Source organism: Bombina bombina, chromosome 6 (assembly GCF_027579735.1).
Source record: "Bombina bombina isolate aBomBom1 chromosome 6, aBomBom1.pri, whole genome shotgun sequence".
Taxonomy (NCBI): domain Eukaryota; kingdom Metazoa; phylum Chordata; class Amphibia; order Anura; family Bombinatoridae; genus Bombina; species Bombina bombina.
The window spans coordinates 142,978,733-143,003,599 of NC_069504.1; the positions used below are offsets into that span (position 1 = coordinate 142,978,733).

The window sequence follows — 24,867 nt, forward strand, 5'->3', positions numbered from 1 at the left end:
ATAAAGACTGCGTAGTAACCCACTTACCTTTAAGGGCATAAGCAGTATGCAGCCCCTAGACTGAAATTAAGAGCTTGTATATGACCCCCCCAAGTGGTTCTAGACAGCATATAGTGACTGGGCAGAGAATAAAGACTGTATATCACTCTTCTCTGTAAGGGTATGAACAGCATGCCTCTCTCTAGCTACCTCCATGACACAAGGCAAAGAACTACTGAGAGGATAGAGGAAGGGATATTTAATGCTTGTTTAAGGTGTCTGATAAATTAATGAATTTGTGGATTCTCACTGCCATTAGAAAGAAAGAAATCCACACTCATTAAATTACATAATTCAGGAACACTATTAAAAAAATCATGCACACCGTATACTATTTTCATAGGAATGTGTAGTGAAAAAAAATCATGTGTTCCATGTGCTGCTATACTACACATCCTCAGGATACACTGATGAGGGAGATGAGTGAAAACCGTAACGTCAAGGCAAATCAAATGGCACGTAGCTGGATGAATTTATTATTAGTAACATTTGCTGTAAGAAATAAAAAGGAAATAAAGCTGTATACAAGGCTTTGTATTTCAATATTATATTAAATTCAGAATAAAGTAGAAATGGGTTCAAGTACATCAAAACTTTTAACTTTTTATTTTAATATAAAAATGCAGCTCTGGAAACCCACCATACATATATATCCCTAACATAATGCTTTAGATTTTAAAAATAAAAATAAAGTACTAATTCTATTTACATCACATGTACCATACAAAAATGTATCCAAAATGTTCTATTGCTACCAAGCTTTTCTAAATTTGAACAGGTCACATAAACCCCTTTTATCTGACCAAAGCAACAGATACAAAAAAATTATACTGCAAAAAAGGAATTTCATATTTTCCAACTCATTCTGATGCATATTTCTCAAAACCATGTTGTAAAAGGTATTTGCCTGCAACACAATGCATGTTAATATAATTAAAAAATTCAGAACTAAAAGCAAGGTAAAACAGTTTTAATAAACTCAGGCACTATTATAATATATATATATATATAAATACATACATATATATATATATATATATATATATACACACATACATATATTTATATATATATATATATATATATATATATATATATATATACACACACACACACACACATACATACACACACATACATAATTTATAAAAAAAACTGTTGATGTTTACAGCACATTGTTCTCTTAAAAGTCCCACATTAATATAATATATATATATTTATTTACTTATTTATTATGTGTGACTTTTAAGAGAACAATGTCCTGAAAACTGCAACACCTGTTTTTATTTTATTTAAAAAAAAAAAGTACAAAAGAGACATAAAAATGCACAAAAATTTAAACTTTAGGTAACATTTGAGTGCAACTGATTTATAAACAAATATTAATAATAAAAAAAAAAAAAGTATATGCCAACTTGTGGTCTTATTGGATGCAATGTTGGTTTTGGAAAAAGATTTGACAAAGAATGCTTTGAAAGGGAAATATATATATAAATATATATATATATATATATATATATATATATATATATATATATATATATATATATATATATAAATTTACACTACATTAATATTTAAAATAGTGCAAAAAGAGGCTGATTGCAAATAATATATAAAAATAACAGGATCAATATATCAGTGGATTGTTCTATTAAAATAAAAATTCATGAATTTTTCATAGCATATTATACTTTTTTTTTTTTTGCATGGTAAATATCAATTAAAATTGTTCAATTATAGTAGTCAAACGATAACAAAAATGGACATGCTATGTAGCAGGAGATTAAATATATAGACAGTATTTTTCCAGTCATGTGGTGTATTAGAAAACACATGTACATCAAGTGATGCTAAGGTACAAAATTTGTTTTAACTTTAAAAAAAATAAAACAAAAATTAAAAAAAAAAACATTTAAAATTTCTAACCTTAGCTCAAATAAAAAACAAAACGCAACACAAAGCCTAGAGGGGAGTTTAAGAACTAGCTCAAAGTTTGAATAAGTTAAGTGTTTCCCAATATACATTTATGTACAGATTATGAACACTATAAACATGACATTTAATAACTTTAGTGGAAGCTCCTCCAATCCAGAAGAATTAGACAAAATCATCAAAACGGCAGCAATGGATTCATGCTCTATTACAGAGCATCTCAACTCAGTCAATAATTAGGTATTGTATCTTCAATACATTCTTTCAGAGCAAGAGGTTAGAAGTAAAGCTTAAGAGTACATGAGGCATGTTGTGTCCTGGTAGCACCTTGCATTAGTCAATGTCACTGAAATCACTAACTGAGTCAACTTGAACTCTGTTTAAATGGTTCAAGGCACGATCATAGGCAACTTTCACAGCCTTTCGAATACTTGAGTTGCGTCCTTCCATCATTTTTAACTTGTCAATCGTCTCATCAATCCCAAGAGGAACCATTTTGGATTTAGGCAACCACTGCCTTTAAGAGAGAGAAAAACAAAGATAAATATTTATTCATTTTAAACAGGGAATCCAAAAATAATAATTATTAATAATAATAATAATAGTTACAATTTAGAAATATGCTCCCTGATCAAAGACTTGTGTATTAGAAAATTAGGTCTGACGTTGTTACATTTGCAAACAAACCATAAAGCTCTAATTCAGTTTTTAATCTGAAGACTTCAAAATAAAATTGTGATGTGAGTATATGGAAAAAGGAGGAGGGGAAAATCTATTAAAAATAGGAAAAGGCAATCTTCCTTACTTGCCCAATGCATTTTTTTTACTAGTCTAGGACTGCTGGATAATTCTAGTCATCTCTCATAGCCAGAAATTTTTTTTTTTGTAGTCAAATCAGCAAAACACTTTTTAGAACATACATATCCAGTACTGGTAGATATAGGACTTCTGGTTCAGAAACAAATGACTGCGCTGTATATACATAAGTGAGTGTGTAGGCTTGGCAAAGGATGTCAGGGAACCACTGGCTCATAGAATTCTACCCCTAACGTTTTGGGTTATTCTCCATATATCTATACAGAAATTCTACTGGCTAAGCTCCTAAAAGTATGCATGGCTAATAAATATTCATAAAGGCTCCTACATTTTAAACAGATTTGTCAAACCATGTAGCTAGAAAAATGAATAGATGGGAGCACCGGGTGATGAAGTCAGGTGGCCTTTATAGTCAATACACATTTACATATTATAAAGATTAGAAATAGGATTTTAACTAGAGTACGTTGCATCACAGCTTGTGTATACGTATGGCTCTGTATTTGACTTGTATGTTTTCATTGGATAACGTTTGAACCAATGGGAGGACAGCTGGCCCTTTAAAAAGGGCGGCTTGTTTTAATTTTATAAGCTTAGATGACGGCCACGAGACGAAACGCGTCAGTTGTTACCTATCCTCCCATCGGATTTTCAAACCATTTGCTGACTGTTTGGTACGCATGTATGGTTCCAGTTGTTATAAACCATATTCGCTATTGAGCTTTTTTATGCTCTAGCTTTATTTGCAATAAAGGCTACCTGACTTCATCACCCGGTGCTCCCATCTATTCATTTTTCTATGGTTTATTGGATCCCCGAGAGTGAGCACAGTGTTTGTCTTAAAGGCACCATTTGTTAACAGGTGCCTCCTCCTCGCCCAATCGCTTGCTGCAGAGGTTGATTGACAAGAAGGACAACCTATCGTATGGCTGTTTAGGAGCGGGTGACGTCCGAATGAGGGTGTGTTTCTCCAATGGAACATTGCACGCTGAGGAATAGCATTCTATTTGTCAAGCACACAGATACTCCGCTGCCAACAAAGATTTCATCCCAGAACCCAAGTTAGGAAACAACATAATTTATGTAAGAACTTACCTGATAAATTCATTTCTTTCATATTAGCAAGAGTCCATGAGCTAGTGACGTATGGGATATAAATTCCTACCAGGAGGGGCAAAGTTTCCCAAACCTCAAAATGCCTATAAATACACACCTCACCACTCCCACAATTCAGTTTAACGAATAGCCAAGAAGTGGGGTGACAAGAAAGGAGCGAAAGCATCAAAAATAAGGAATTGGAATAATTGTGCTTTATACAAAAAAATCATAACCACCACAAAAAAGGGTGGGCCTCATGGACTCTTGCTAATATGAAAGAAATGAATTTATCAGGTAAGTTCTTTCATAAATTATGTTTTCTTTCATGTAATTAGCAAGAGTCCATGAGCTAGTGACGTATGGGATAATAAATACCCAAGATGTGGAACTTCCATGCAAGAGTCACTAGAAAGGGAGGGATAAAATAAAGACAGCCAATTCCGCTGAAAAATAATAATCCACTACCAAAACAAAAGTTTTAATCTCAATAATGAAAAAAACTGAAATTATAAGCAGAAGAATCAAACTGAAACAGCTGCCTGAAGTACTTTTCTACCAAAAACTGCTTCAGAAGAAGAAAACACATCAAAATGGTAGAATTTAGTAAAAGTATGCAAAGAAGACCAAGTTGCTGCTTTGCAAATCTGATCAACAGAAGCTTCATTCCTAAACGCCCAGGAAGTAGAAACTGACCTAGTAGAATGAGCCGTAATCCTTTGAGGCGGAGATTTACCCGACTCTACATAAGCATGATGAATCAAAGACTTTAACCAAGACGCCAAAGAAATGGCGGAGGCCTTCTGACCTTTTCTGGACCCAGAAAAGATAACAAATAGACTAGAAGTCTTTCTAAAATCTTTAGTAGCTTCAACATAATATTTCAAAGCTCTTACTACATCCAAAGAATGTAAAGATCTCTCCTTTGAATTCTTAGGATTAGGACACAATGAAGGAACAACAATTTCTCTACTAACAACCTTAGGTAAAAATTTAAATGAAGTCCGCAACACTGCCTTATCCTGATGAAAAATCAGAAAAGGAGATTCACAAGAAAGAGCAGATAACTCAGAAACTCTTCTAGCAGAAGAGATGGCCAAAAGGAACAGAACTTTCCAAGAAAGTAATTTAATATCCATGGAATGCATAGGTTCAAGTGGAGGAGCCTGTAAAGCCCTCAGAACCAAATTAAGACTCCAAGGAGGAGATATTGACTTAATGACAGGTTTGATACGAACCAAAGCCTGTACAAAACAATGAATATCAGGAAGATTAGCAATCTTTCTGTGAAAAAGAACAGAAAGAGAAGAGATTTGTCCTTTCAAGGAACTTGCAGACAAACCTTTATCCAAACCATCCTGAAGAAACTGTAAAATTCTAGGAATTCTAAAAGAATGCCAGAAAAATTTATGAGAAGAACACCAAGAAATGTAAGTCTTCCAGACTCGATAATAAATCCTCCTAGATACAGATTTACGAGCCTGTAACATAGTATTAATTACTGAGTCAGAGAAACCTCTATGACTAAGAATCAAGCGTTCAATGTCCATACCTTCAAATTTAATGATTTGAGATCCTGATGGGAAAAAGGGCCTTGAGATAGAAGGTCTGGTCTTAACGGAAGAGTCCAAGGTTGGCAAGTGGCCATCCGAATGAGATCCGCATACCAAAAACTGTGAGGCCATGCTGGAGCCACTGCTGGAGAATCACTTTTGGAAGAAGAACTAGAGGCGGAAAGATATAGGCAGGATGATAATTCCAAGGAAGCGACAACGCGTCCACTGCCTCCGCCTGAGGATCCCTGGATCTGGACAGATACCTGGGAAGTTTCTTGTTTAGATGAGAGGCCATCAGATCTATTTCTGGAAGTCCCCAGATTTGAACAATCTGAAGAAATACCTCTGGGTGAAGGGACCATTCGCCCGGATGTAACGTCTGGCGACTGAGATAATCCGCTTCCCAATTGTCTATGCCTGGGATGTGAACCGCAGAGATTAGACAGGAGCTGGATTCCGCCCATACAAGTATCCGAGATACTTCTTTCATAGCCTGAGGACTGTGAGTCCCACCCTGATGATTGACATATGCCACGGTTGTGACATTGTCTGAAAACAAATAAACGATTCTCTCTTTAGAAGAGGCCAGAACTGAAGAGCTCTGAAAATCGTACGGAGTTCCAAAATGTTTATTGGTAATCTCGCCTCCTGAGATTCCCAAACCCCCTGCGCTGTCAGAGATCCCCATACAGCTCCCCAACCTGAGAGACTCGCATCTGTTGAGATCACAGTCCAGGTTGGACGAACAAAAGAAGCCCCTTGGACTAAACAATGGTGATCTAACCACCACGTCAGAGAGTGTCGTACATTGGGATTTAAGGATATTAATTGTGATATCTTTGTATAATCCCTGCACCATTGGTTCAGCATACAAAGCTGAAGAGGTCGCATGTGAAAACGAGCAAAGGGGATCGCATCCGATGCAGCAGTCATGAGACCTAGAATTTCCATGCATAAAGCTAACGAAGGGAATGATTGAGACTGAAGGTTTCGACAAGCTGAAACCTATTTCAGACGTCTCTTTTCTGTTAGAGACAAGGTCATGGACACTGAATCTATTTGAAAACCCAAAAAGGTTACCCGAGTCTGAGGAATCAACGAACTCTTTGATAAATTGATCCTCCAACCATGTCTTTGAAGAAACGACACAAGTTGATTTGTATGATATTCAGCAGAATGTGAAGACTGAGCAAGTACCAAGATATCGTCCAAATAAGGAAATACCGCAATACCCTGTTCTCTGATTACAGAGAGAAGGGCACAGAGAACCTTTGAAAAGATCCTTGGAGCTGTTGCTAGGCCAAATGGAAGGGCCACAAACTGGTAATGCTTGTCTAGAAAAGAGAATCTCAGAAACTGAAAGTGATCTGGATGAATCGGAATATGAAGATATGCATCCTGTAAATCTATTGTGGACATATAATGCCCTTGCTGAACAAAAGGCAGAATAGTCCTTATAGTTACCATTTTGAATGTTGGTATCTTTACATAACGATTCAATATCTTTAGATCCAGAACTGGTCTGAAGGAATTCTCCTTCTTTGGTACAATGAATAGATTTGAGTAAAACCCAAGACCCTGTTCCAGAACTGGAACTGGCACAATTACTCCAGCCAACTCTAGATCTGAAACACACTTCAGAAATGCCTGAGCCTTCACTGGGTTTATTGGAATGCAAGAGAGAAAAAATCTCTTCGCAGGCGGACTTACCTTGAAACCTATTCTGTACCCTTGTGAAACAATGTTCTGAATCCAAAGACTGTGAATCGCATTGATCCAAATGTCTTTGAAAAATCGTAACCTGCCCCCTACCAGCTGTGCTGGAATGAGGGCCGCACCTTCATGTGGACTTGGGAGCTGGTTTAATCTAGCACAAACTTACTTCACCACCTCCACAGGAGGCAAAGTTTGTAAAACTGAATTGTGGGTGTGGTGAGGGGTGTATTTATAGGCATTTTGAGGTTTGGGAAACTTTGCCCCTCCTGGTAGGAATGTATATCCCATACGTCACTAGCTCATGGACTCTTGCTAATTACATGAAAGAAATTGCATATTTACACTGGGTATATAGGAACAAAGAAGTCTGGCCAGACATATTATACACACCTTATGACCGGACAGGGACTATCCGCTACCTCATATATATATATATATATATATATATACACATACACACACACACTGTATATGACACTTGGTATAGGCTTCTAACAGAAGGTTATTGGCAATAATAATAATATGATTCTCTGTTATGAACGGATAATCACAGTCAACATTCAACTCTCTGCAGCTTAGTATATCACACTGGCCCTTTTAGTAGAATATTTGGCAGTGTTTAAAAGCACACAGATTGCACTTATTTTCAATTGCAGAACATTGAGTGTATGTGGGACTTTTTTGTTTGATAAACCATGTAGCCTGCCAAGCATGAATCTATTTGGAGAAAGATTTTGACCCTAAGAGACCTTGAATACTACTGACTACACATGGACGCACACAAGACTAGGCTGGCCTTTGCATGGTTCTACTACAAGTAAAGTAAATCTGATTTTCGTTCATATTCTTGTAAACCATAGTCAGTACTGGTGGGACAGAACAAAACATAAGACAAGGTTGTGACACAAAACAATTCTGCCTAGGTCTTAAAAAGAAACACAAGATCTGTCTACCAAATACTAGTAGAGGTAGCCTAGAACAGCTGTATGACTGCAGGATAATTTAGCTACTACAGTAACTATAGAAGCTATCTGACCAGGTTAAAAGAAGGAAGAACAAAAAGGATATAACATTTTGACTACTTAAATGGACATGAAACAAAAAAAAAAATCCTTTTATGAATCAGATAGTTAATACCAATTTTAAAAAACTCCAGTTTACTTAAAGAAACAGTGATGCACACGAATGAGCCAATGACATGAGTCTTATATGTGCAACCATCAATTAGCATCTCCAGAGCCTAGCTAGGTATGCTTTTCAACAAAAGAATACCAAAAGAACAAAACAAAATTAGAGCATGTGATTTTAAACAACTTTCCAATTGACTTCTATTATCTGTCTAAATCCCGAAAGAAAAAAATTTGTGTTTCATAACCCCTTAATAACAAGAGCTCTGTCAACACACATTTTATGAAGAACTTCCTGCTAATTCTGATTGAACAAATGAACTACACAGGAGACTATTTCTAAATGAAAAAGAAGAAACCTGTCACAAGCAGAATGGTATTAAAAGTGAATAACTTAAAGGGATAGTAAAGTCCAAATTAAACATTCATGATTCAGATAGGGCATGTAATTTTAAACAACTGTATCATTTACTTTTATCATCAAATTTGCTTTGTTCCCTTTGTATTCTTAGTTAAAAGCTAAACCAAGGTAGACTCATATGCTAATTTATAAACCCTTGAAGGCTGACTCTTAGCTGAATTTGACAGTTTGACAGTTTTCACAGCTAGAGGGCGTTAATGTGCTTCATATAGATAACATTGTGCGCATGCACGCAAAGTTATTTAAGAGTCAGCACTAACTGCCTGGAATTCAAGTCTGTCAAATGAACTGAAATAAGCAGGCAGTCTGCAGAAGCTTAGATACAAGGTAATTACAGAGGTAAAAATATATTTCTATTACAGTGTTTTACGCAAAACTAGGGAATGGTAAATACAGGGATTATATATCTGTTTAAGCAATAACATTTTTGATGTTTACAATACCTTTAAGAGACTTTGTACAGATTCAAAAAGGATGATGCTGTAGAACAACAAGACGGACTATAACACACAAGAAAAGTATTTTAAAACATCAGGAGCAATAACTACTAATTAAACAAGAAAACATAATTTATGCTTACCTGATAAATTTATTTCTCTTGTAGTGTATCCAGTCCACTGATCATCCATTACTTGGGGGATATTCTCCTTCCCAACAGGAAGTTGAAAAGAGGATCACCCACAGCAGAGCTGCTATATAGCTCCTCCCCTCACTGCCATATCCAGTCATTCGACCGAAACAAGCCGAGAAAGGAGAAACCATAGGGTGCAGTGGTGACAGTAGTTTAATTAAAATTTAGACCTGCCTTAAAAGGACAGGGCGGGCCGTGGACTGGATACACTACAAGAGAAATAAATTTATCAGGTAAGCATAAATTATGTTTTCTCTTGTTAAGTTTATCCAGTCCACGGATCATCCATTACTTGTGGGATACCAATACCAAAGCTAAAGTACACGGATGATGGGAGGGACAAGGCAGGAACTTAAACGGAAGGAACCACTGCCTGTAGAACCTTTCTCCCAAAAACAGCCTCCGAAGAAGCAAAAGTGTCAAATTTGTAAAATTTTGAAAAGGTGTGAAGCGAAGACCAAGTCGCAGCCTTGCAAATCTGTTCAACAGAGGCCTCATTTTTAAAGGCCCAGGTGGAAGCTACAGCTCTAGTAGAATGAGCTGTAATCCTTTCAGGGGGCTGCTGTCCAGCAGTCTCATAGGCTAAGCGTATTATGCTCCGAAGCCAAAAGGAGAGAGAGGTTGCCGAAGCTTTTTGACCTCTCCTCTGTCCAGAGTAAACGACAAACAGGGCAGATGTTTGACGAAAATCTTTAGTAGCCTGTAAGTAAAACTTCAAGGCACGGACTACGTCCAGATTATGCAAAAGACGTTCCTTCTTTGAAGAAGGATTAGGACACAATGATGGAACAACAATCTCTTGATTGATATTCCTGTTAGAAACCACGTTAGGTAAAAACCCAGGTTTGGTACGCAGAACTACCTTGTCTGAATGAAAAATCAGATAAGGAGAATCACAATGTAAGGCAGATAACTCAGAGACTCTTCGAGCCGAGGAAATAGCCATCAAAAACAGAACTTTCCAAGATAAAAGTTTAATATCAATGGAATGAAAGGGTTCAAACGGAACTCCCTGAAGAACTTTAAGAACCAAGTTTAAGCTCCACGGGGGAGCAACAGTTTTAAACACAGGCTTAATCCTAACCAAAGCCTGACAAAATGCCTGGACGTCTGGAACGTCTAACAGACGCTTGTGCAAAAGAATAGACAGAGCAGAGATCTGTCCTTTTAAAGAACTAGCTGATAAGCCTTTGTCCAAACCCTCTTGGAGAAAGGACAATATCCTAGGAATCCTAACCTTACTCCATGAGTAACTCTTGGATTCACACCAATAAAGATATTTACGCCATATCTTATGGTAGATTTTCCTGGTGACAGGCTTCCGAGCCTGTATTAAGGTATCAATGACTGACTCTGAGAAGCCACGCCTTGATAGAATCAAGCGTTCAATCTCCATGCAGTCAGTCTCAGAGAAATTAGATTTGGATGATTGAAAGGACCTTGTATTAGAAGGTCCTGCCTCAGAGGCAGAGTCCATGGTGGAAGAGAGGACATGTCCACTAGGTCTGCATACCAGGCGCTATCAGAATCACCGATGCGCTCTCCTGTTTGATTTTGGCAATCAGTCGAGGGAGCAGAGGAAACGGTGGAAACACATAGGCCAGGTTGAAGAACCAAGGAGCTGCTAGAGCATCTATCAGCGTTGCTCCCGGGTCCCTGGACCTGGATCCGTAACAAGGAAGCTTGGCGTTCTGGCGAGACGCCATGAGATCCAGTTCTGGTTTGCCCCAACGATGGACCAGTTGAGCAAACACCTACAGATGGAGTTCCCACTCCCCCGGATGAAAAGTCTGACGACTTAGAAAATCCGCCTCCCAGTTCTCTACGCCTGGGATGTGGATCGCTGACAGGTGGCAAGAGTGAGACTCTGCCCAGCGAATTATCTTTGAGACTTCTAACATCGCTAGGGAACTCCTGGTTCCCCCTTGATGGTTGATGTAAGCCACAGTCGTGATGTTGTCCGACTGAAATCTGATGAACCTCAGTGTTGCTAACTGAGGCCAAGCTAGAAGAGCATTGAATATTGCTCTTAACTCCAGAATATTTATTGGGAGGAGTTTCTCCTCCTGAGTCCACGATCCCTGAGCCTTCAGGGAGTTCCAGACTGCGCCCCAACCTAGAAGGCTGGCATCTGTTGTTACAATCGTCCAATCTGGCCTGCGAAAGGTCATACCCTTGGACAGATGGACCCGAGAAAGCCACCAGAGAAGAGAATCTCTGGTCTCTTGATCCAGATTTAGTAGAGGGGACAAATCTGAGTAATCCCCATTCCACTGACTTAGCATGCATAATTGCAGCGGTCTGAGATGCAGGCGCGCAAATGGCACTATGTCCATTGCCGCTACCATTAAGCCGATTACTTCCATGCACTGAGCCACTGACGGGCGTGGAATGGAATGAAGGACACGGAAAGCATTTAGAAGTTTTGATAACCTGGACTCCGTCAGGTAAATTTTCATCTCTGCAGAATCTATAAGAGTCCCTAGGAAGGAGACTCTTGTGAGTGGTGATAGAGAACTCTTTTCCACGTTCACTTTCCACCCATGCGACCTCAGAAATGCCAGAACTATCTCTGTATGAGACTTGGCAATTTGAAAGCTTGACGCCTGTATCAGGATGTCGTCTAGATACGGAGCCACCGCTATGCCTCGCGGTCTTAGAACCGCCAGAAGTGAGCCCAGAACCTTTGTAAAAATTCTCGGGGCAGTGGCCAACCCGAAGGGAAGAGCTACAAATTGGTAATGCCCGTCTAGAAAGGCAAACCTTAGGAACCGATGATGATCTTTGTGAATCGGTATGTGAAGGTAGGCATCCTTTAAGTCCACTGTGGTCATGTACTGACCCTCTTGGATCATGGGTAGGATGGTCCGAATAGTTTTCATTTTGAATGATGGAACTCTGAGGAATTTGTTTAAGATCTTTAGATCCAAGATTGGTCTGAAGATTCCCTCTTTCTTGGGAACCACAAACAGATTTGAATAAAATCCCTGTCCCTGTCCCGTCCGCGGAACTGGATGGATCACTCCCATTACTAGGAGGTCTTGCACACAGCTTAGGAATGCCTCTTTCTTTATCGGGTTTGCTGATAACCTTGAAAGATGAAATCTCCCGTGTGGAGGAGAAGCTTTGAAGTCCAGAAGATATTCCTGAGATATGATCTCCAACGCCCAGGGATCCTGAACATCTCTTGCCCACGCCTGGGCGAAGAGAGAAAGTCTGCCCCCCACTAGATCTGTTTCCAGATAGGGGGCCGTTCCTTCATGCTGTCTTGGGGGCAGCAGCACGGTTTCTGGCCTGCTTGCCCTTGTTCCAGGACTGGTTAGGTTTCCAGGCCTGTCTGGAATGAGCAACAGTTTCCTCTTGTTTTGAAGCGGAGGAAGTTGATGCTGCTCCTGCCTTGAAATTTTGAAAGGCACGAAAATTAGACTGTTTGGCCTTTGATTTGGCCCTGTCCTGAGGAAGGGTATGACCCTTGCCTCCAGTAATGTCAGCAATAATTTCCTTCAAGCCAGGCCCGAATAAGGTCTGCCCCTTCAAAGGAATGTTGAGTAATTTAGACTTTGAAGTCACGTCAGCTGACCAGGATTTAAGCCATAGCGCCCTATGCGCCTGAATGGCGAATCTGGAATTCTTAGCCGTTAGTTTAGTCAAATGAACAATGGCATCAGAAACAAATGAGTTAGCTAGTTTAAGCGTTCTAAGCTTGTCAATAATTTCATTCAATGGAGCTGTCTGAATGGTCTCTTCCAGGGCCTCAAACCAGAATGCCGCCGCAGCAGTGACAGGCGCAATGCATGCAAGGGGCTGTAAAATAAAACCTTGTTGAATAAACATTTTCTTAAGGTAACCCTCCAATTTTTTATCCATTGGATCTGAAAAAGCACAACTGTCCTCAACCGGGATAGTGGTACGCTTTGCTAAAGTAGAAACTGCTCCCTCCACCTTAGGGACCATCTGCCATAATTCCCGTGTAGTGGCGTCTATTGGAAACATTTTTCTAAATATAGGAGATGGGGAAAAGGGCACACCGGGTCTATCCCACTCCTTGCTAATAATTTCTGTAAGCCTTTTAGGTATAGGAAAAACGTCAGTACACACCGGCACCGCATAGTATCTATCCAGCCTATACAATTTCTCTGGAATTGCAACTGTGTTACAGTCATTCAGAGCAGCTAATACCTCCCCAAGCAATACACGGAGGTTCTCAAGCTTAAATTTAAAATTAGAAATCTCTGAATCAGGTTTCCCCGAGTCAGAGATGTCACCCACAGACTGAAGCTCTCCGTCCTCATGTTCTGCATACTGTGACGCAGTATCAGACATGGCTCTAACAGCATTTGCGCGCTCTGTATCTCTCCTAACCCCAGAGCTATCGTGCTTGCCTCTTAATTCAGGCAATCTAGATAATACCTCTGACAGGGTATTATTCATGATTGCAGCCATGTCCTGCAAGGTAATCGCTATGGGCGTCCCTGATGTAATTGGCGCCATATTAGCGTGCGTTACCTGAGCGGGAGGCGAAGGATCTGACACGTGGGGAGAGTTAGTCGGCATAACTACCCCCTCGACAGAACCCTCTGGTGATAATTCTTTTATAGATAAAGACTGATCTTTACTGTTTAAGGTGAAATCAATACATTTAGTACACATTCTCCTATGGGGCTCCACCATGGCTTTCAAACATAATGAACAAGTAGGTTCCTCTGTGTCAGACATGTTTAAACAGACTAGCAATGAGACTAGCAAGCTTGGAAAACACTTTAAAACAAGTTTACAAGCAAAATAAAAAACGTTACTGCGCCTTTAAGAAACACAAATTTTCCCAAATTTTGAAATAATAGTGAAAATATTCAGTTACACTAACAACATTTTTACAGTGTATTTAATAAGTTAGCAGAGCATTGCACCCACTTGCAAATGGATGATTAACCCCTTAATACCAAAAACGGAATAACAAATGACAAAAACGTTTTTTAAACAGTCACAACTGCCACAGCTCTAGTGTGGCTTTTTACCTCCCTCAATACAACTTTTGAAGCCTTTTGAGCCCTTCAGAGAAGTCCTGGATCATGCAGGAAGAAGCTGGATGTCTGTAATTTTTGCTGTGCAAAAAAACGCTAAAATAGGCCCCTCCCACTCATATTACAACAGTGGGAAGCCTCAGGGAACTGTTTCTAGGCAAAATTCAAGCCAGCCATGTGGAAAAAACTAGGCCCCAATAAGTTTTATCACCAAACATATGTAAAAAACGATTAAACATGCCAGCAAACGTTTTAAAATACACTTTTATAAGAGTATGTATCTCTATTAATAAGCCTGATACCAGTCGCTATCACTGCATTTAAGGCTTTACTTACATTACTTCGGTATCAGCAGCATTTTCTAGCAAATTCCATCCCTAGAAAAATATTTTAACTGCACATACCTTATTACAGGAAAACCTGCACGCTATTCCCCCTCTGAAGTTACCTCACTCCTCAGAATATGTGAGAACAGCAAAGGATCTTAGTTACTTCTGCTAAGATCATAGAAAACGCAGGCAGATTCTTCTTCTAAATACTGCCTGAGATAAACAGTACACTCCGGTACCATTTAAAAATAACAAACTTTTGATTGAAGAAATAAACTAAGTATAAAACACCACAGTCCTCTTACGACCTCCATCTTAGTTGAGAGTTGCAAGAGAATGACTGGATATGGCAGTGAGGGGAGGAGCTATATAGCAGCTCTGCTGTGGGTGATCCTCTTGCAACTTCCTGTTGGGAAGGAGAATATCCCACAAGTAATGGATGATCCGTGGACTGGATACACCTTACAAGAGAAAAGCAGTTAAAAAAAAATTGTATTGTCAGCATTTTCTAGCATATCATTTCTCTAGAAAAATTTAAAACTGCACATACCTCATAGCAGGAGACCCTGCACGCTATTCCCCCAGCTGAAGTTACCTCATCTCTTCAGTTATGTGTGAGAACAGCAATGGATCTTAGTTACAACCTGCTAAGATCATCAAAGACCACAGGCAGACTCTTCTTCAACTTTCTGCCTGAGGCTAAAATAGTACAACTCCGGTACCATTTGAAAATAACAAACTTTTGATTGAAGATAAACTACATTAATGCACCACATCTCTCTAGCTACTTCCTATCTTGTCGAGAGCTGCAAGAGAATGACTGGGAGGTGGCAGTTAGGGGAGGAGCTATATAGACAGCTCTGCTGTGGGTGATCCTCTTGCAACTTCCTGTTGGGAAGGAGAATATCCCACAAGTAATGGATGATCCGTGGACTGGATACACCTTACAAGAGAAAAGCAGCTAAAAAAAATTTGGCGCAAAACTAACACCAGGAAATGACAAAACAACTAGCGCCAACGAAGATGCAGGAAATGACTAAATATGCTGCAAAAAAATTTGCGCCAAGAATGACGCAATAAAAAACAGTATTTTGCGCCCTCGTGAGCCTAGATTTGCCGCAAAAAAAAATTAAAGTCAAATTAGAAAAAGACAACCCCAGGTAAGAAAAAAGTTTAAATAAACTTCCCAAACATGATTCCTATACTGAAACTGTTTAGACTGCAAAGGAAATACACATAGATCTGACTCATGTCAAATATAAGTAAAATACATATATTTAAAACTTTATATTAATACATAAAGCGTCAAACCATAGTTGAGAGTGTCTTAAATAAAGATACATACTAACTGAAAGGCACCCATCCACATATAGCAGATAGCCAAACCAGTACTGAAAACTATCAGCAAAGGTAATGGTATATAAGAGTATATTGTCGATCTGAAAAGGGAGGTAGGAGATGAATCCCTATGACTGTTAACAGGGAACCCTTGAAAAGATTTCCTGTGAGGGAAACCATAAAATCAATAGGCGATACTCTCTTCACATCCCTCTGACAAACACTGTACTCAGAGGAATTGGGCTTCAGAATGCTTAGAAGCGCTTATCATAAAAGAAATCATAAAAATCAAGCACAAACTTACTTCACCATCTCCATAGGAGACACAGTTTGTAAAACTGAGTTGTGGGAGGTGTATTTATAGGCATTTGAGGTTTGGGAAACTTTGCCCCCTCCTGGTAGGAATGTATATCCCATACGTCACTAGCTCATGGACTCTTTCCAATTACATAAAAAGCACATATTTTACATTCATTTTAATAAATTAAGTGTCCTTGGTGGTGAAAGTCCACAAGCTCCTTGCGTATGGGATTCCACACCTGGCCACCAAAAGGAGGCAAAGATACCCAACACACCAAGAGATTTTAGTCCCTCCCACTTCCATGTACCTCCCTCCCAGTCTAATCATATAGCCTAGCAGAGGAGAACAAAAGACACTGAGGTCTGGAGGACATTCCTGGCAAAGGCAGACTCAGAAGAAGCAAACACATCACAATGCTAAAATGTTGTAACGGTGTGCAATGAAGACAAAGTTGCTGCCTTACAAATTTGGTCCACTGAAGCCTCATTTTTTAAAGCCCAGGAAGTGGCAACTGAGCATGTAGAATGAGCTGCAAAACTTTGTGGAGGAGACTGTCCCGCTTCCAAGTAAGCTTTATGAATCAAACTCTTTAACCAAGAGGCTAAAGAAACTGATGATGCTTAATGGCCTTTACGTTTCCCTGAACAATGTACAAATAAACTGTTGGATTGCCTAAACTAGAGCTCTAGCTATGTGTAGATTGTTTAAAAGACTTTCTTTTGAGTGATTTGGATTTGGACATAGGGATGGAACTACAATCTCTTGATTGATGTTCTCTACCTAAGGTTTAAAACGATAAAGAGTAAGAAGTGTTTTGATGAAAAATTAGATATGGTACTTCACCAGAGAGAGCAGATAATTCAGATACTCTTCATGCTAAAGAAATAGCCAAAAGTAACAAAACTTTCCAAGACAGGAACTGAATATCTAGCTCATGCATGGGTTCAAATGGAGGAGCTTGTAAAAACCCCAAATACTAAATTTAAATTACACAGTGAAGAAATTGTTTATTATAATAGCCCTGATTCTAACTAAGGCTTTGACAAAAGTTTGTATGTCTGGTAACTTAGCAATTTTTCTACGGAATTGTGAAGAAAGTGTTAAATCAGACCCAGGCTGCAGTCCCCAGTATGTCACATACGGATGGGTCAGCTATCCCTACCACTGTTACCAGTCTGCAGCACACAGGGTTAACTAAACCCACCTGCAACAAGCACCAGCCCCTGCCTCCAATTTGCCACCCAAAGGACTACTTGTTCAGCTCTGACAGTGGGGGGAGAGTGCAAGCATGAAGGGGTTAACATCACAGAACTCCAGCTACCTTATCTCAAATCCTTGCCAGGGCATAAGGGCTAACCCACATTAATACCCAAATTCCTGCCTATCCTTCCCCAAACATGAAAATGACCACTGACAACAGAGCACCCAGAACATTAATAAATTACAAAAAAGAAGCAGCACCACCGAAATATCTTCAATAGCTATTTTGTGGTCTGGCTTTGATACTCTGCAGTTTGCACGAATAAATCTGTTGAATATATTTCAGTGGTGCTGTTTCTTTTTTGTGATTAATGCTTATTTGGGTATTGTGCAGTACCCTTGAAGCTTGCACACCTCCCTGATCCCAGGTGTTGGAAATTTCTTTGGATTTTCTACAGAAAACTGATAAAGATATTGGGTGCTGTGGCTACTTTAAAAGGAAGAGCTACAAACTGAAAGGGATTAATTTGATAGCCAAACCAAAGACATTTATGGTGATCTGTGTGAATTGTGATATGCAAGTATGCACCCTTTAGTTCAACAGGGTTATTTTATGACTAGGATAAATTGCAATGAAGAATGGTACTGATGGTTTCCATCTTGAAAGAAGGAAGTCTTTAAATCTTGTTTAAAGTTTTCAGATTCAAAATGGATCTGAAAGTTCCCTCCTTTATCATAACGATGAAATGTTTGAAACAGGAACCCTGACCTTGTTCCAATACTAGAACTGGGAAATCAAACTCATAATTTCCAGTTCTTGAACACAATGTTAAAAACAGAATTTATGCTTACCTGATAAATTACTTTCTCCAACGATGTGTCCTTCTACGGCGTCATCATTACTTGTGGGAATATCTCTTCCCCAACAGTAAATGGCAAAGAGTCCCAGCAAAGCTGGCCATATAGTCCCTCCTAGGCTCCGCCCACCCCAGTCATTCGACCGACGGACAGGAGGAAAAATATAGGAGAAACCATATGGTACCGTGGTGACTGTAGTTAGAGAAAATAATTCATCAGACCTGATTAAAAAAACAGGGCGGGCCGTGGACCGGACACACCGTTGGAGAAAGTAATTTATCAGGTAAGCATAAATTCTGTTTTCTCCAACATTGGTGTGTCCGGTCCACGGCGTCATCCTTACTTGTGGGAACCAATACCAAAGCTTTAGGACACGGATGAAGGGAAGGAGCAAATCAGGTTACCTAAACGGAAGGCACCACGGCTTGCAAAACCTTTCTCCCAAAAATAGCCTCCGAAGAAGCAAAAGTATCAAATTTGTAAAATTTGGCAAAAGTGTGCAGTGAAGACCAAGTCGCTGCCTTACATATCTGATCAACAGAAGCCTCGTTCTTGAAGGCCCATGTGGAAGCCACAGCCCTAGTGGAGTGAGCTGTGATTCTTTCAGGAGGCTGCCGTCCGGCAGTCTCGTAAGCCAATCGGATGATGCTTTTAAGCCAAAAGGAAAGAGAGGTAGAAGTCGCTTTTTGACCTCTCCTTTTACCAGAATAGACGACAAACAGAGAAGATGTTTGTCTGAAATCTTTTGTAGCTTCTAAATAGAATTTTAGAGCACGGACTACGTCCAAATTGTGTAACAAATGTTCCTTCTTTGAAACTGGATTCGGACACAAAGAAGGTACAACTATCTCCTGGTTAATATTTTTGTTAGAAACAACCTTTGGAAGAAAACCAGGCTTAGTACGCAAAACCACCTTATCTGCATGGAACATAAGATAGGGCGGAGAACACTGCAGAGCAGATAACTCTGAAACTCTTCTAGAAGAAGAAATAGCAACCAAAAACAAAACTTTCCAAGATAACAACTTAATATCTATGGAATGTAGAGGTTCAAACGGAACCCCTTGAAGAACTGAAAGAACTAGATTTAAACTCCAGGGAGGAGTCAAAGGTCTGTAAACAGGCTTGATCCTAACCAGAGCCTGAACAAATGCTTGAACATCTGGCATAGCTGCCAGTCGTTTGTGTAGTAAGACAGATAAAGCAGAAATCTGTCCCTTTAGAGAACTCGCAGATAATCATTTATCCAAACCTTCTTGCAGAAAGGAAAGAATCTTAGGAATTTTTATCTTATTCCATGGGAATCCCTTGGATTCACACCAGCAGATATATCTTTTCCATATTTTATGGTAAATCTTTCTAGTTACCGGTTTTCTGGCCTGAACCAGAGTATCTATCACAGAATCTGAAAACCCACGCTTTGATAGAATCAAGCGTTCAATCTCCAAGCCGTCAGCTGGAGGGAGAACAGATTTGGATGTTCGAATGGACCCTGAACAAGAAGGTCCTGTCTCAAAGTTAGCTTCCATGGTGGAACCGATGACATATTCACCAGGTCTGCATACCAAGTCCTGCGTGGCCACGCAGGAGCTATCAAGATCACCGAGGCCCTCTCCTGTTTGATCCTGGCTACCAGCCTGGGAATGAGAGGAAACGGTGGAAACACATAAGCTAGGTTGAAGGTCCAAGGCGCTACTAGTGCATCCACTAGAGTCGCCTTGGGATCCCTGGATCTGGACCCGTAGCAAGGAACCTTGAAGTTCTGACGAGACGCCATCAGATCCATGTCTGGAATGCCCCATAATTGAGTCAACTGGGCAAAAATCTCCGGGTGGAGTTCCCACTCCCCCGGATGGAATGTCTGACGACTCAGATAATCCGCTTCCCAGTTTTCCACACCTGGGATGTGGATCGCAGATAGATGGCAGGAGTGATTCTCCGCCCATTGTATTATTTTGGTCACTTCTTTCATCGCCAGGGAACTCCTTGTTCCCCCCTGATGATTGATATACGCAACAGTCGTCATGTTGTCTGATTGGAATCTTATGAATCTGGCCTTTGCAAGCTGAGGCCAAGCCCTGAGAGCATTGAATATCGCTCTTAGTTCCAGAATGTTTATCGGGAGAAGAGACTCTTCCCGAGACCATAGTCCCTGAGCTTTCAGGGATTCCCAGACCGCACCCCAGCCCACTAGACTGGCGTCGGTCGTGACAATGACCCACTCTGGTCTGCGGAAGCTCATTCCCTGGGATAGGTGGTCCAGGGATATCCACCAACGGAGTGAATCTCTGGTCTTCTGATCTACTTGAATCACTGGAGACAAGTCTGTATAGTCCCCATTCCACTGTTTCAGCATGCACAGTTGTAATGGTCTTAGATGAATTCGCGCAAAAGGAACTATGTCCATTGCTGCAACCATCAACCCTACTACTTCCATGCACTGAGCTATAGAAGGACGTGGAACAGAATGAAGAACTTGACAAGTGCTTAGAAGTTTTGACTTTCTGACATCTGTCAGAAAAATCCTAATTTCTAAGGAATCTATTATTGTTCCCAAGAAGGGAACTCTTGTTGACGGAGACAGAGAACTTTTTTCTATGTTCACCTTCCATCTGTGAGATCTGAGAAAGGCCAGAAAGATGTCTGTATGAGCCTTTGCTTTTGAAAGGGACGACGCTTGTATTAGAATGTCGTCCAAGTATGGTACTACTGCAATGCCCCTCAGTCTTAGAACCGCTAGAAGGGACCCGAGTACCTTTGTGAAAATCCTTGGAGCAGTGGCTAATCTGAATGGGAGGGCCACAAACTGGTAATGATTGTCCAGAAAGGCGAACCTTAGGAACTGATGATGTTCTTTGTGGATAGGAATATGTAGGTACGCATCCTTTAGATCCACGGTAGTCATAAATTGACCTTCCTGGATAGTGGGTAGAATCGTTCGAATGGTTTCCATTTTGAACGATGGTACCCTGAGAAATTTGTTTAGGATCTTTAAATCCAGAATTGGTCTGAAGGTTCCCTCTTTTTTGGGAACTACGAACAGATTTGAGTAAAATCCCATTCCTTGTTCCGTCATTGGAACTGGGTGTATCACTCCCATCTTTAACAGGTCTTCTACACAATGTAAGAACGCCTGTCTCTTTATTTGGTTTGAGGATAAGTGAGACATGTGGAACCTTCCCCTTGGGGGTAGTTCCTTGAATTCCAGAAGATAACCCTGAGAAACTATTTCTAGCGTCCAGGGATCCTGAACATCTCTTGCCCAAGCCTGAGCAAAGAGAGAGTGTCTGCCCCCCACTAGATCCGGTCCCGGATCGGGGGCTACTCCTTCATGCTGTTTTGTTAGCGGTAGCAGGCTTCTTGGTCTGCTTACCCTTGTTCCAGCCTTGCATCGGTTTCCAGGCTGGTTTGGACTGTGAGGCATTACCCTCTTGCTTAGAGGATGCAGAATTAGAGGCCGGTCCGTTCCTGAAATTACGAAAGGAACGAAAATTAGACTTATTCTTGGCCTTGAAAGGCCTATCTTGTGGGAGGGCGTGGCCCTTTCCCCTAGTGATGTCTGAGATAATCTCTTTCAATTCTGGTCCAAAGAGAGTTTTACCCTTGAAGGGGATGTTGAGCAATTTTGTCTTGGATGATACATCCGCTGACCAAGACTTGAGTCAAAGCGCTCTGCGCGCCACAATTGCAAACCCTGAATTTTTCGCCGCTAATCTAGCTAATTGCAAAGCGGCATCTAAAATAAAAGAGTTAGCCAACTTAAGTGCGTGAACTCTGTCCATAACCTCCTCATATGGAGTCTCTCTACTGAGCGACTTTTCTAGTTCCTCGAACCAGAACCACGCTGCTGTAGTGACAGGAACAATGCACGAAATGGGTTGTAGAAGGTAACCTTGCTGTACAAAAATCTTTTTAAGAAAACCTTCCAATTTTTTATCCATAGGATCTTTGAAAGCACAACTATCCTCGATAGGAATAGTAGTGCGCTTGTTTAGAGTGGAAACTGCCCCCTCGACCTTAGGGACTGTCTGCCATAAGTCCTTTCTGGGGTCGACCATAGGAAATAATTTCTTAAATATAGGAGGGGGAACAAAAGGTATGCCGGGCTTCTCCCACTCCTTATTCACTATGTCCGCCACCCGCTTGGGTATAGGAAAAGCGTCGGGGTGCACCGGAACCTCTAGGAACTTGTCCATCTTGCATAATTTTTCTGGAATGACCAAGTTGTCACAATCATCCAGAGTAGATAACACCTCTTTAAGCAGTGCGCGGAGATGTTCTAATTTAAATTTAAATGTCACAACATCAGGTTCAGCCTGTTGAGAAATTTTTTCTGAATCTGAAATTTCCCCATCTGACAAAACCTCCCTCATGGCCCCTTCAGATTGGTGTGAGGGTATGACAGAACAATTATCATCAGCGCCCTCCTGCTCTTCAGTGTTTAAAACAGAGCAATCGCGCTTTCTCTGATATGCAGGCATTTTGGATAAAATATTTGCTATGGAGTTATCCATTACAGCCGTCAATTGTTGCATGGTAATAAGCATTGGCGCGCTAGAAGTACTAGGGGCCTCCTGCGTGGGCAAAACTCGTGTAGACACAGAAGGAGATGATGTAGAACCATGTCTACTCCCTTCATCTGAGGAATCATCTTGGGAAATTTCATTATCTGTGGCAGTACTGTCCTTACTTTGTTTGGACGCTATGGCACAATTATCACACAATTTTGAAGGGGGAGACACATTGGCTTTCATACATATAGAACATAGCTTATCTGAAGGCACAGACATGTTAAACAGGCTTAAACTTGTCAATAAAGCACAAAAACCGTTTTAAAACAAAACCGTTACTGTCTCTTTAAATTTTAAACAGAGCACACTTTATTACTGAATATGTGAAAAAATATGAAGGAATTGTTCAAAATTTACCAAAATTTCACCACAGTGTCTTAAAGCATTAAAAGTATTGCACGCCAATTTTCAGAGCTTTAACCCTTAAAATAACCAAGCCCAGAGGGGAATACGATACCAAATGACGCCTTCTAGGAACTTTTCCAACTACTTTCAGGTCCTTACACATGCATCTGCATGTCTTGCTCTCAAAAACAACTGCGCAGTAATGGCGCGAAAATGAGGCTCAGCCTACAACTGGGAAGGCCCTTCCTGACTGGAAAAGGTGTCTAACATAGTGCCTGACGTTAAAAAACGTTCCCCAAGTTTATAAGTGTGAATTATCAGCATAAACATGTATAAAATGTCCAAATAAAGCAATCGATTTAGCCCATAAAAGTGTCTACCAGTTTTATAGCCCATATTAAGCCCTTTATTCTGTTTGAGACTAAGAAAATGGCTTACCGGTCCCCATGAGGGGAAATGACAGCCTTCCAGCATTACACAGTCTTGTTAGAAATATGGCTAGTCATACCTTAAGCAGAAAAGTCTGCTAACTGTTTCCCCCAACTGAAGTTACTTCATCTCAACAGTCCTATGTGGAAACAGCAATCGATTTTAGTTACCGTCTGCTAAAATCATCTTCCTCTCACAAACAGAAATCTTCATCTTTTTTTGTTTCAGAGTAAATAGTACATACCAGCACTATTTTAAAATAACAAACTCTTGATAGTAGAATAAAAAAACTACAACTAAACACCACATACTCTTAACCATCTCCGTGGAGATGTTGCCTGTGCAACGGCAAAGAGAATGACTGGGGTGGGCGGAGCCTAGGAGGGACTATATGGCCAGCTTTGCTGGGACTCTTTGCCATTTCCTGTTGGGGAAGAGATATTCCCACAAGTAAGGATGACGCCATGGACCAGACACACCAATGTTGGAGAAAAGAATTTGCTTTTGGAGGATTTTTTGGAAAAAATATTACAGTCCTTGAATAAAAGTCTATTTGATAACCAGGAAATACTATGTTAAGTACCCAAGGGTCCTGAACTAACTATGACCAGATCTCCTGAAAAAGGCTCAATCCGCCCCTTAACAGAAAGGAATCGGGATTGTGGCGCCGTACCTTCATGCTGACTTAAAAGTCATAGAGAACTTGTTTTGTTTTGATTTGTTCAAAACTGGATTAGGTTTCTATGAAGACTTCCCTGAATCTGTTTTTTTGAAAAGTAGAGGACTTTTTATATTTGGAGTTACGAAAAGGATTAAAATCTATTAGAAGATCTACCTTTAACCTTAAAAATTTTGTCATGTGGAAGAAAAGATCTCTTTACCTTTTAAGGGCAACATTTTAGAGAAGTCTACTCTTTGAGACCATGTCAGCTGACCAAGATATTAACCATAATGCTCTTCTGCTTAAAAACAACCAAAGCCATATTCTTTGCATTAATATGGATTCTTTTTTATATTTGTGTCACAAATAAATGAGTTAGCCAGTCTGAGAAATTTTATAGGTTTCAGAATAACTTCTAATAGGGTTTCTTCCGAAACCAAATAAAATAAGGAATCACACCAGAGAGGCAGCACCTGTG

At 40.1% G+C, this 24,867-nt stretch overlaps 1 protein-coding gene across 2 annotated transcripts in view; it reads right to left on the minus strand.

Annotated features, from left to right (window-relative positions):
• Nucleotides 1-1,641: 1,641 nt before the first annotated feature.
• The window catches only part of BRD1 (bromodomain containing 1), a 308,361-nt gene continuing 285,135 nt past the window's right edge, over nucleotides 1,642-24,867 (minus strand). For both annotated transcript variants that reach the window (XM_053716621.1, XM_053716620.1), the window contains one exon: nucleotides 1,642-2,491. In XM_053716621.1, the coding sequence (XP_053572596.1) occupies nucleotides 2,308-2,491 (184 nt within the window). In that variant the 3' untranslated portion in view covers nucleotides 1,642-2,307. The remainder of the gene's footprint in view (nucleotides 2,492-24,867) is intronic.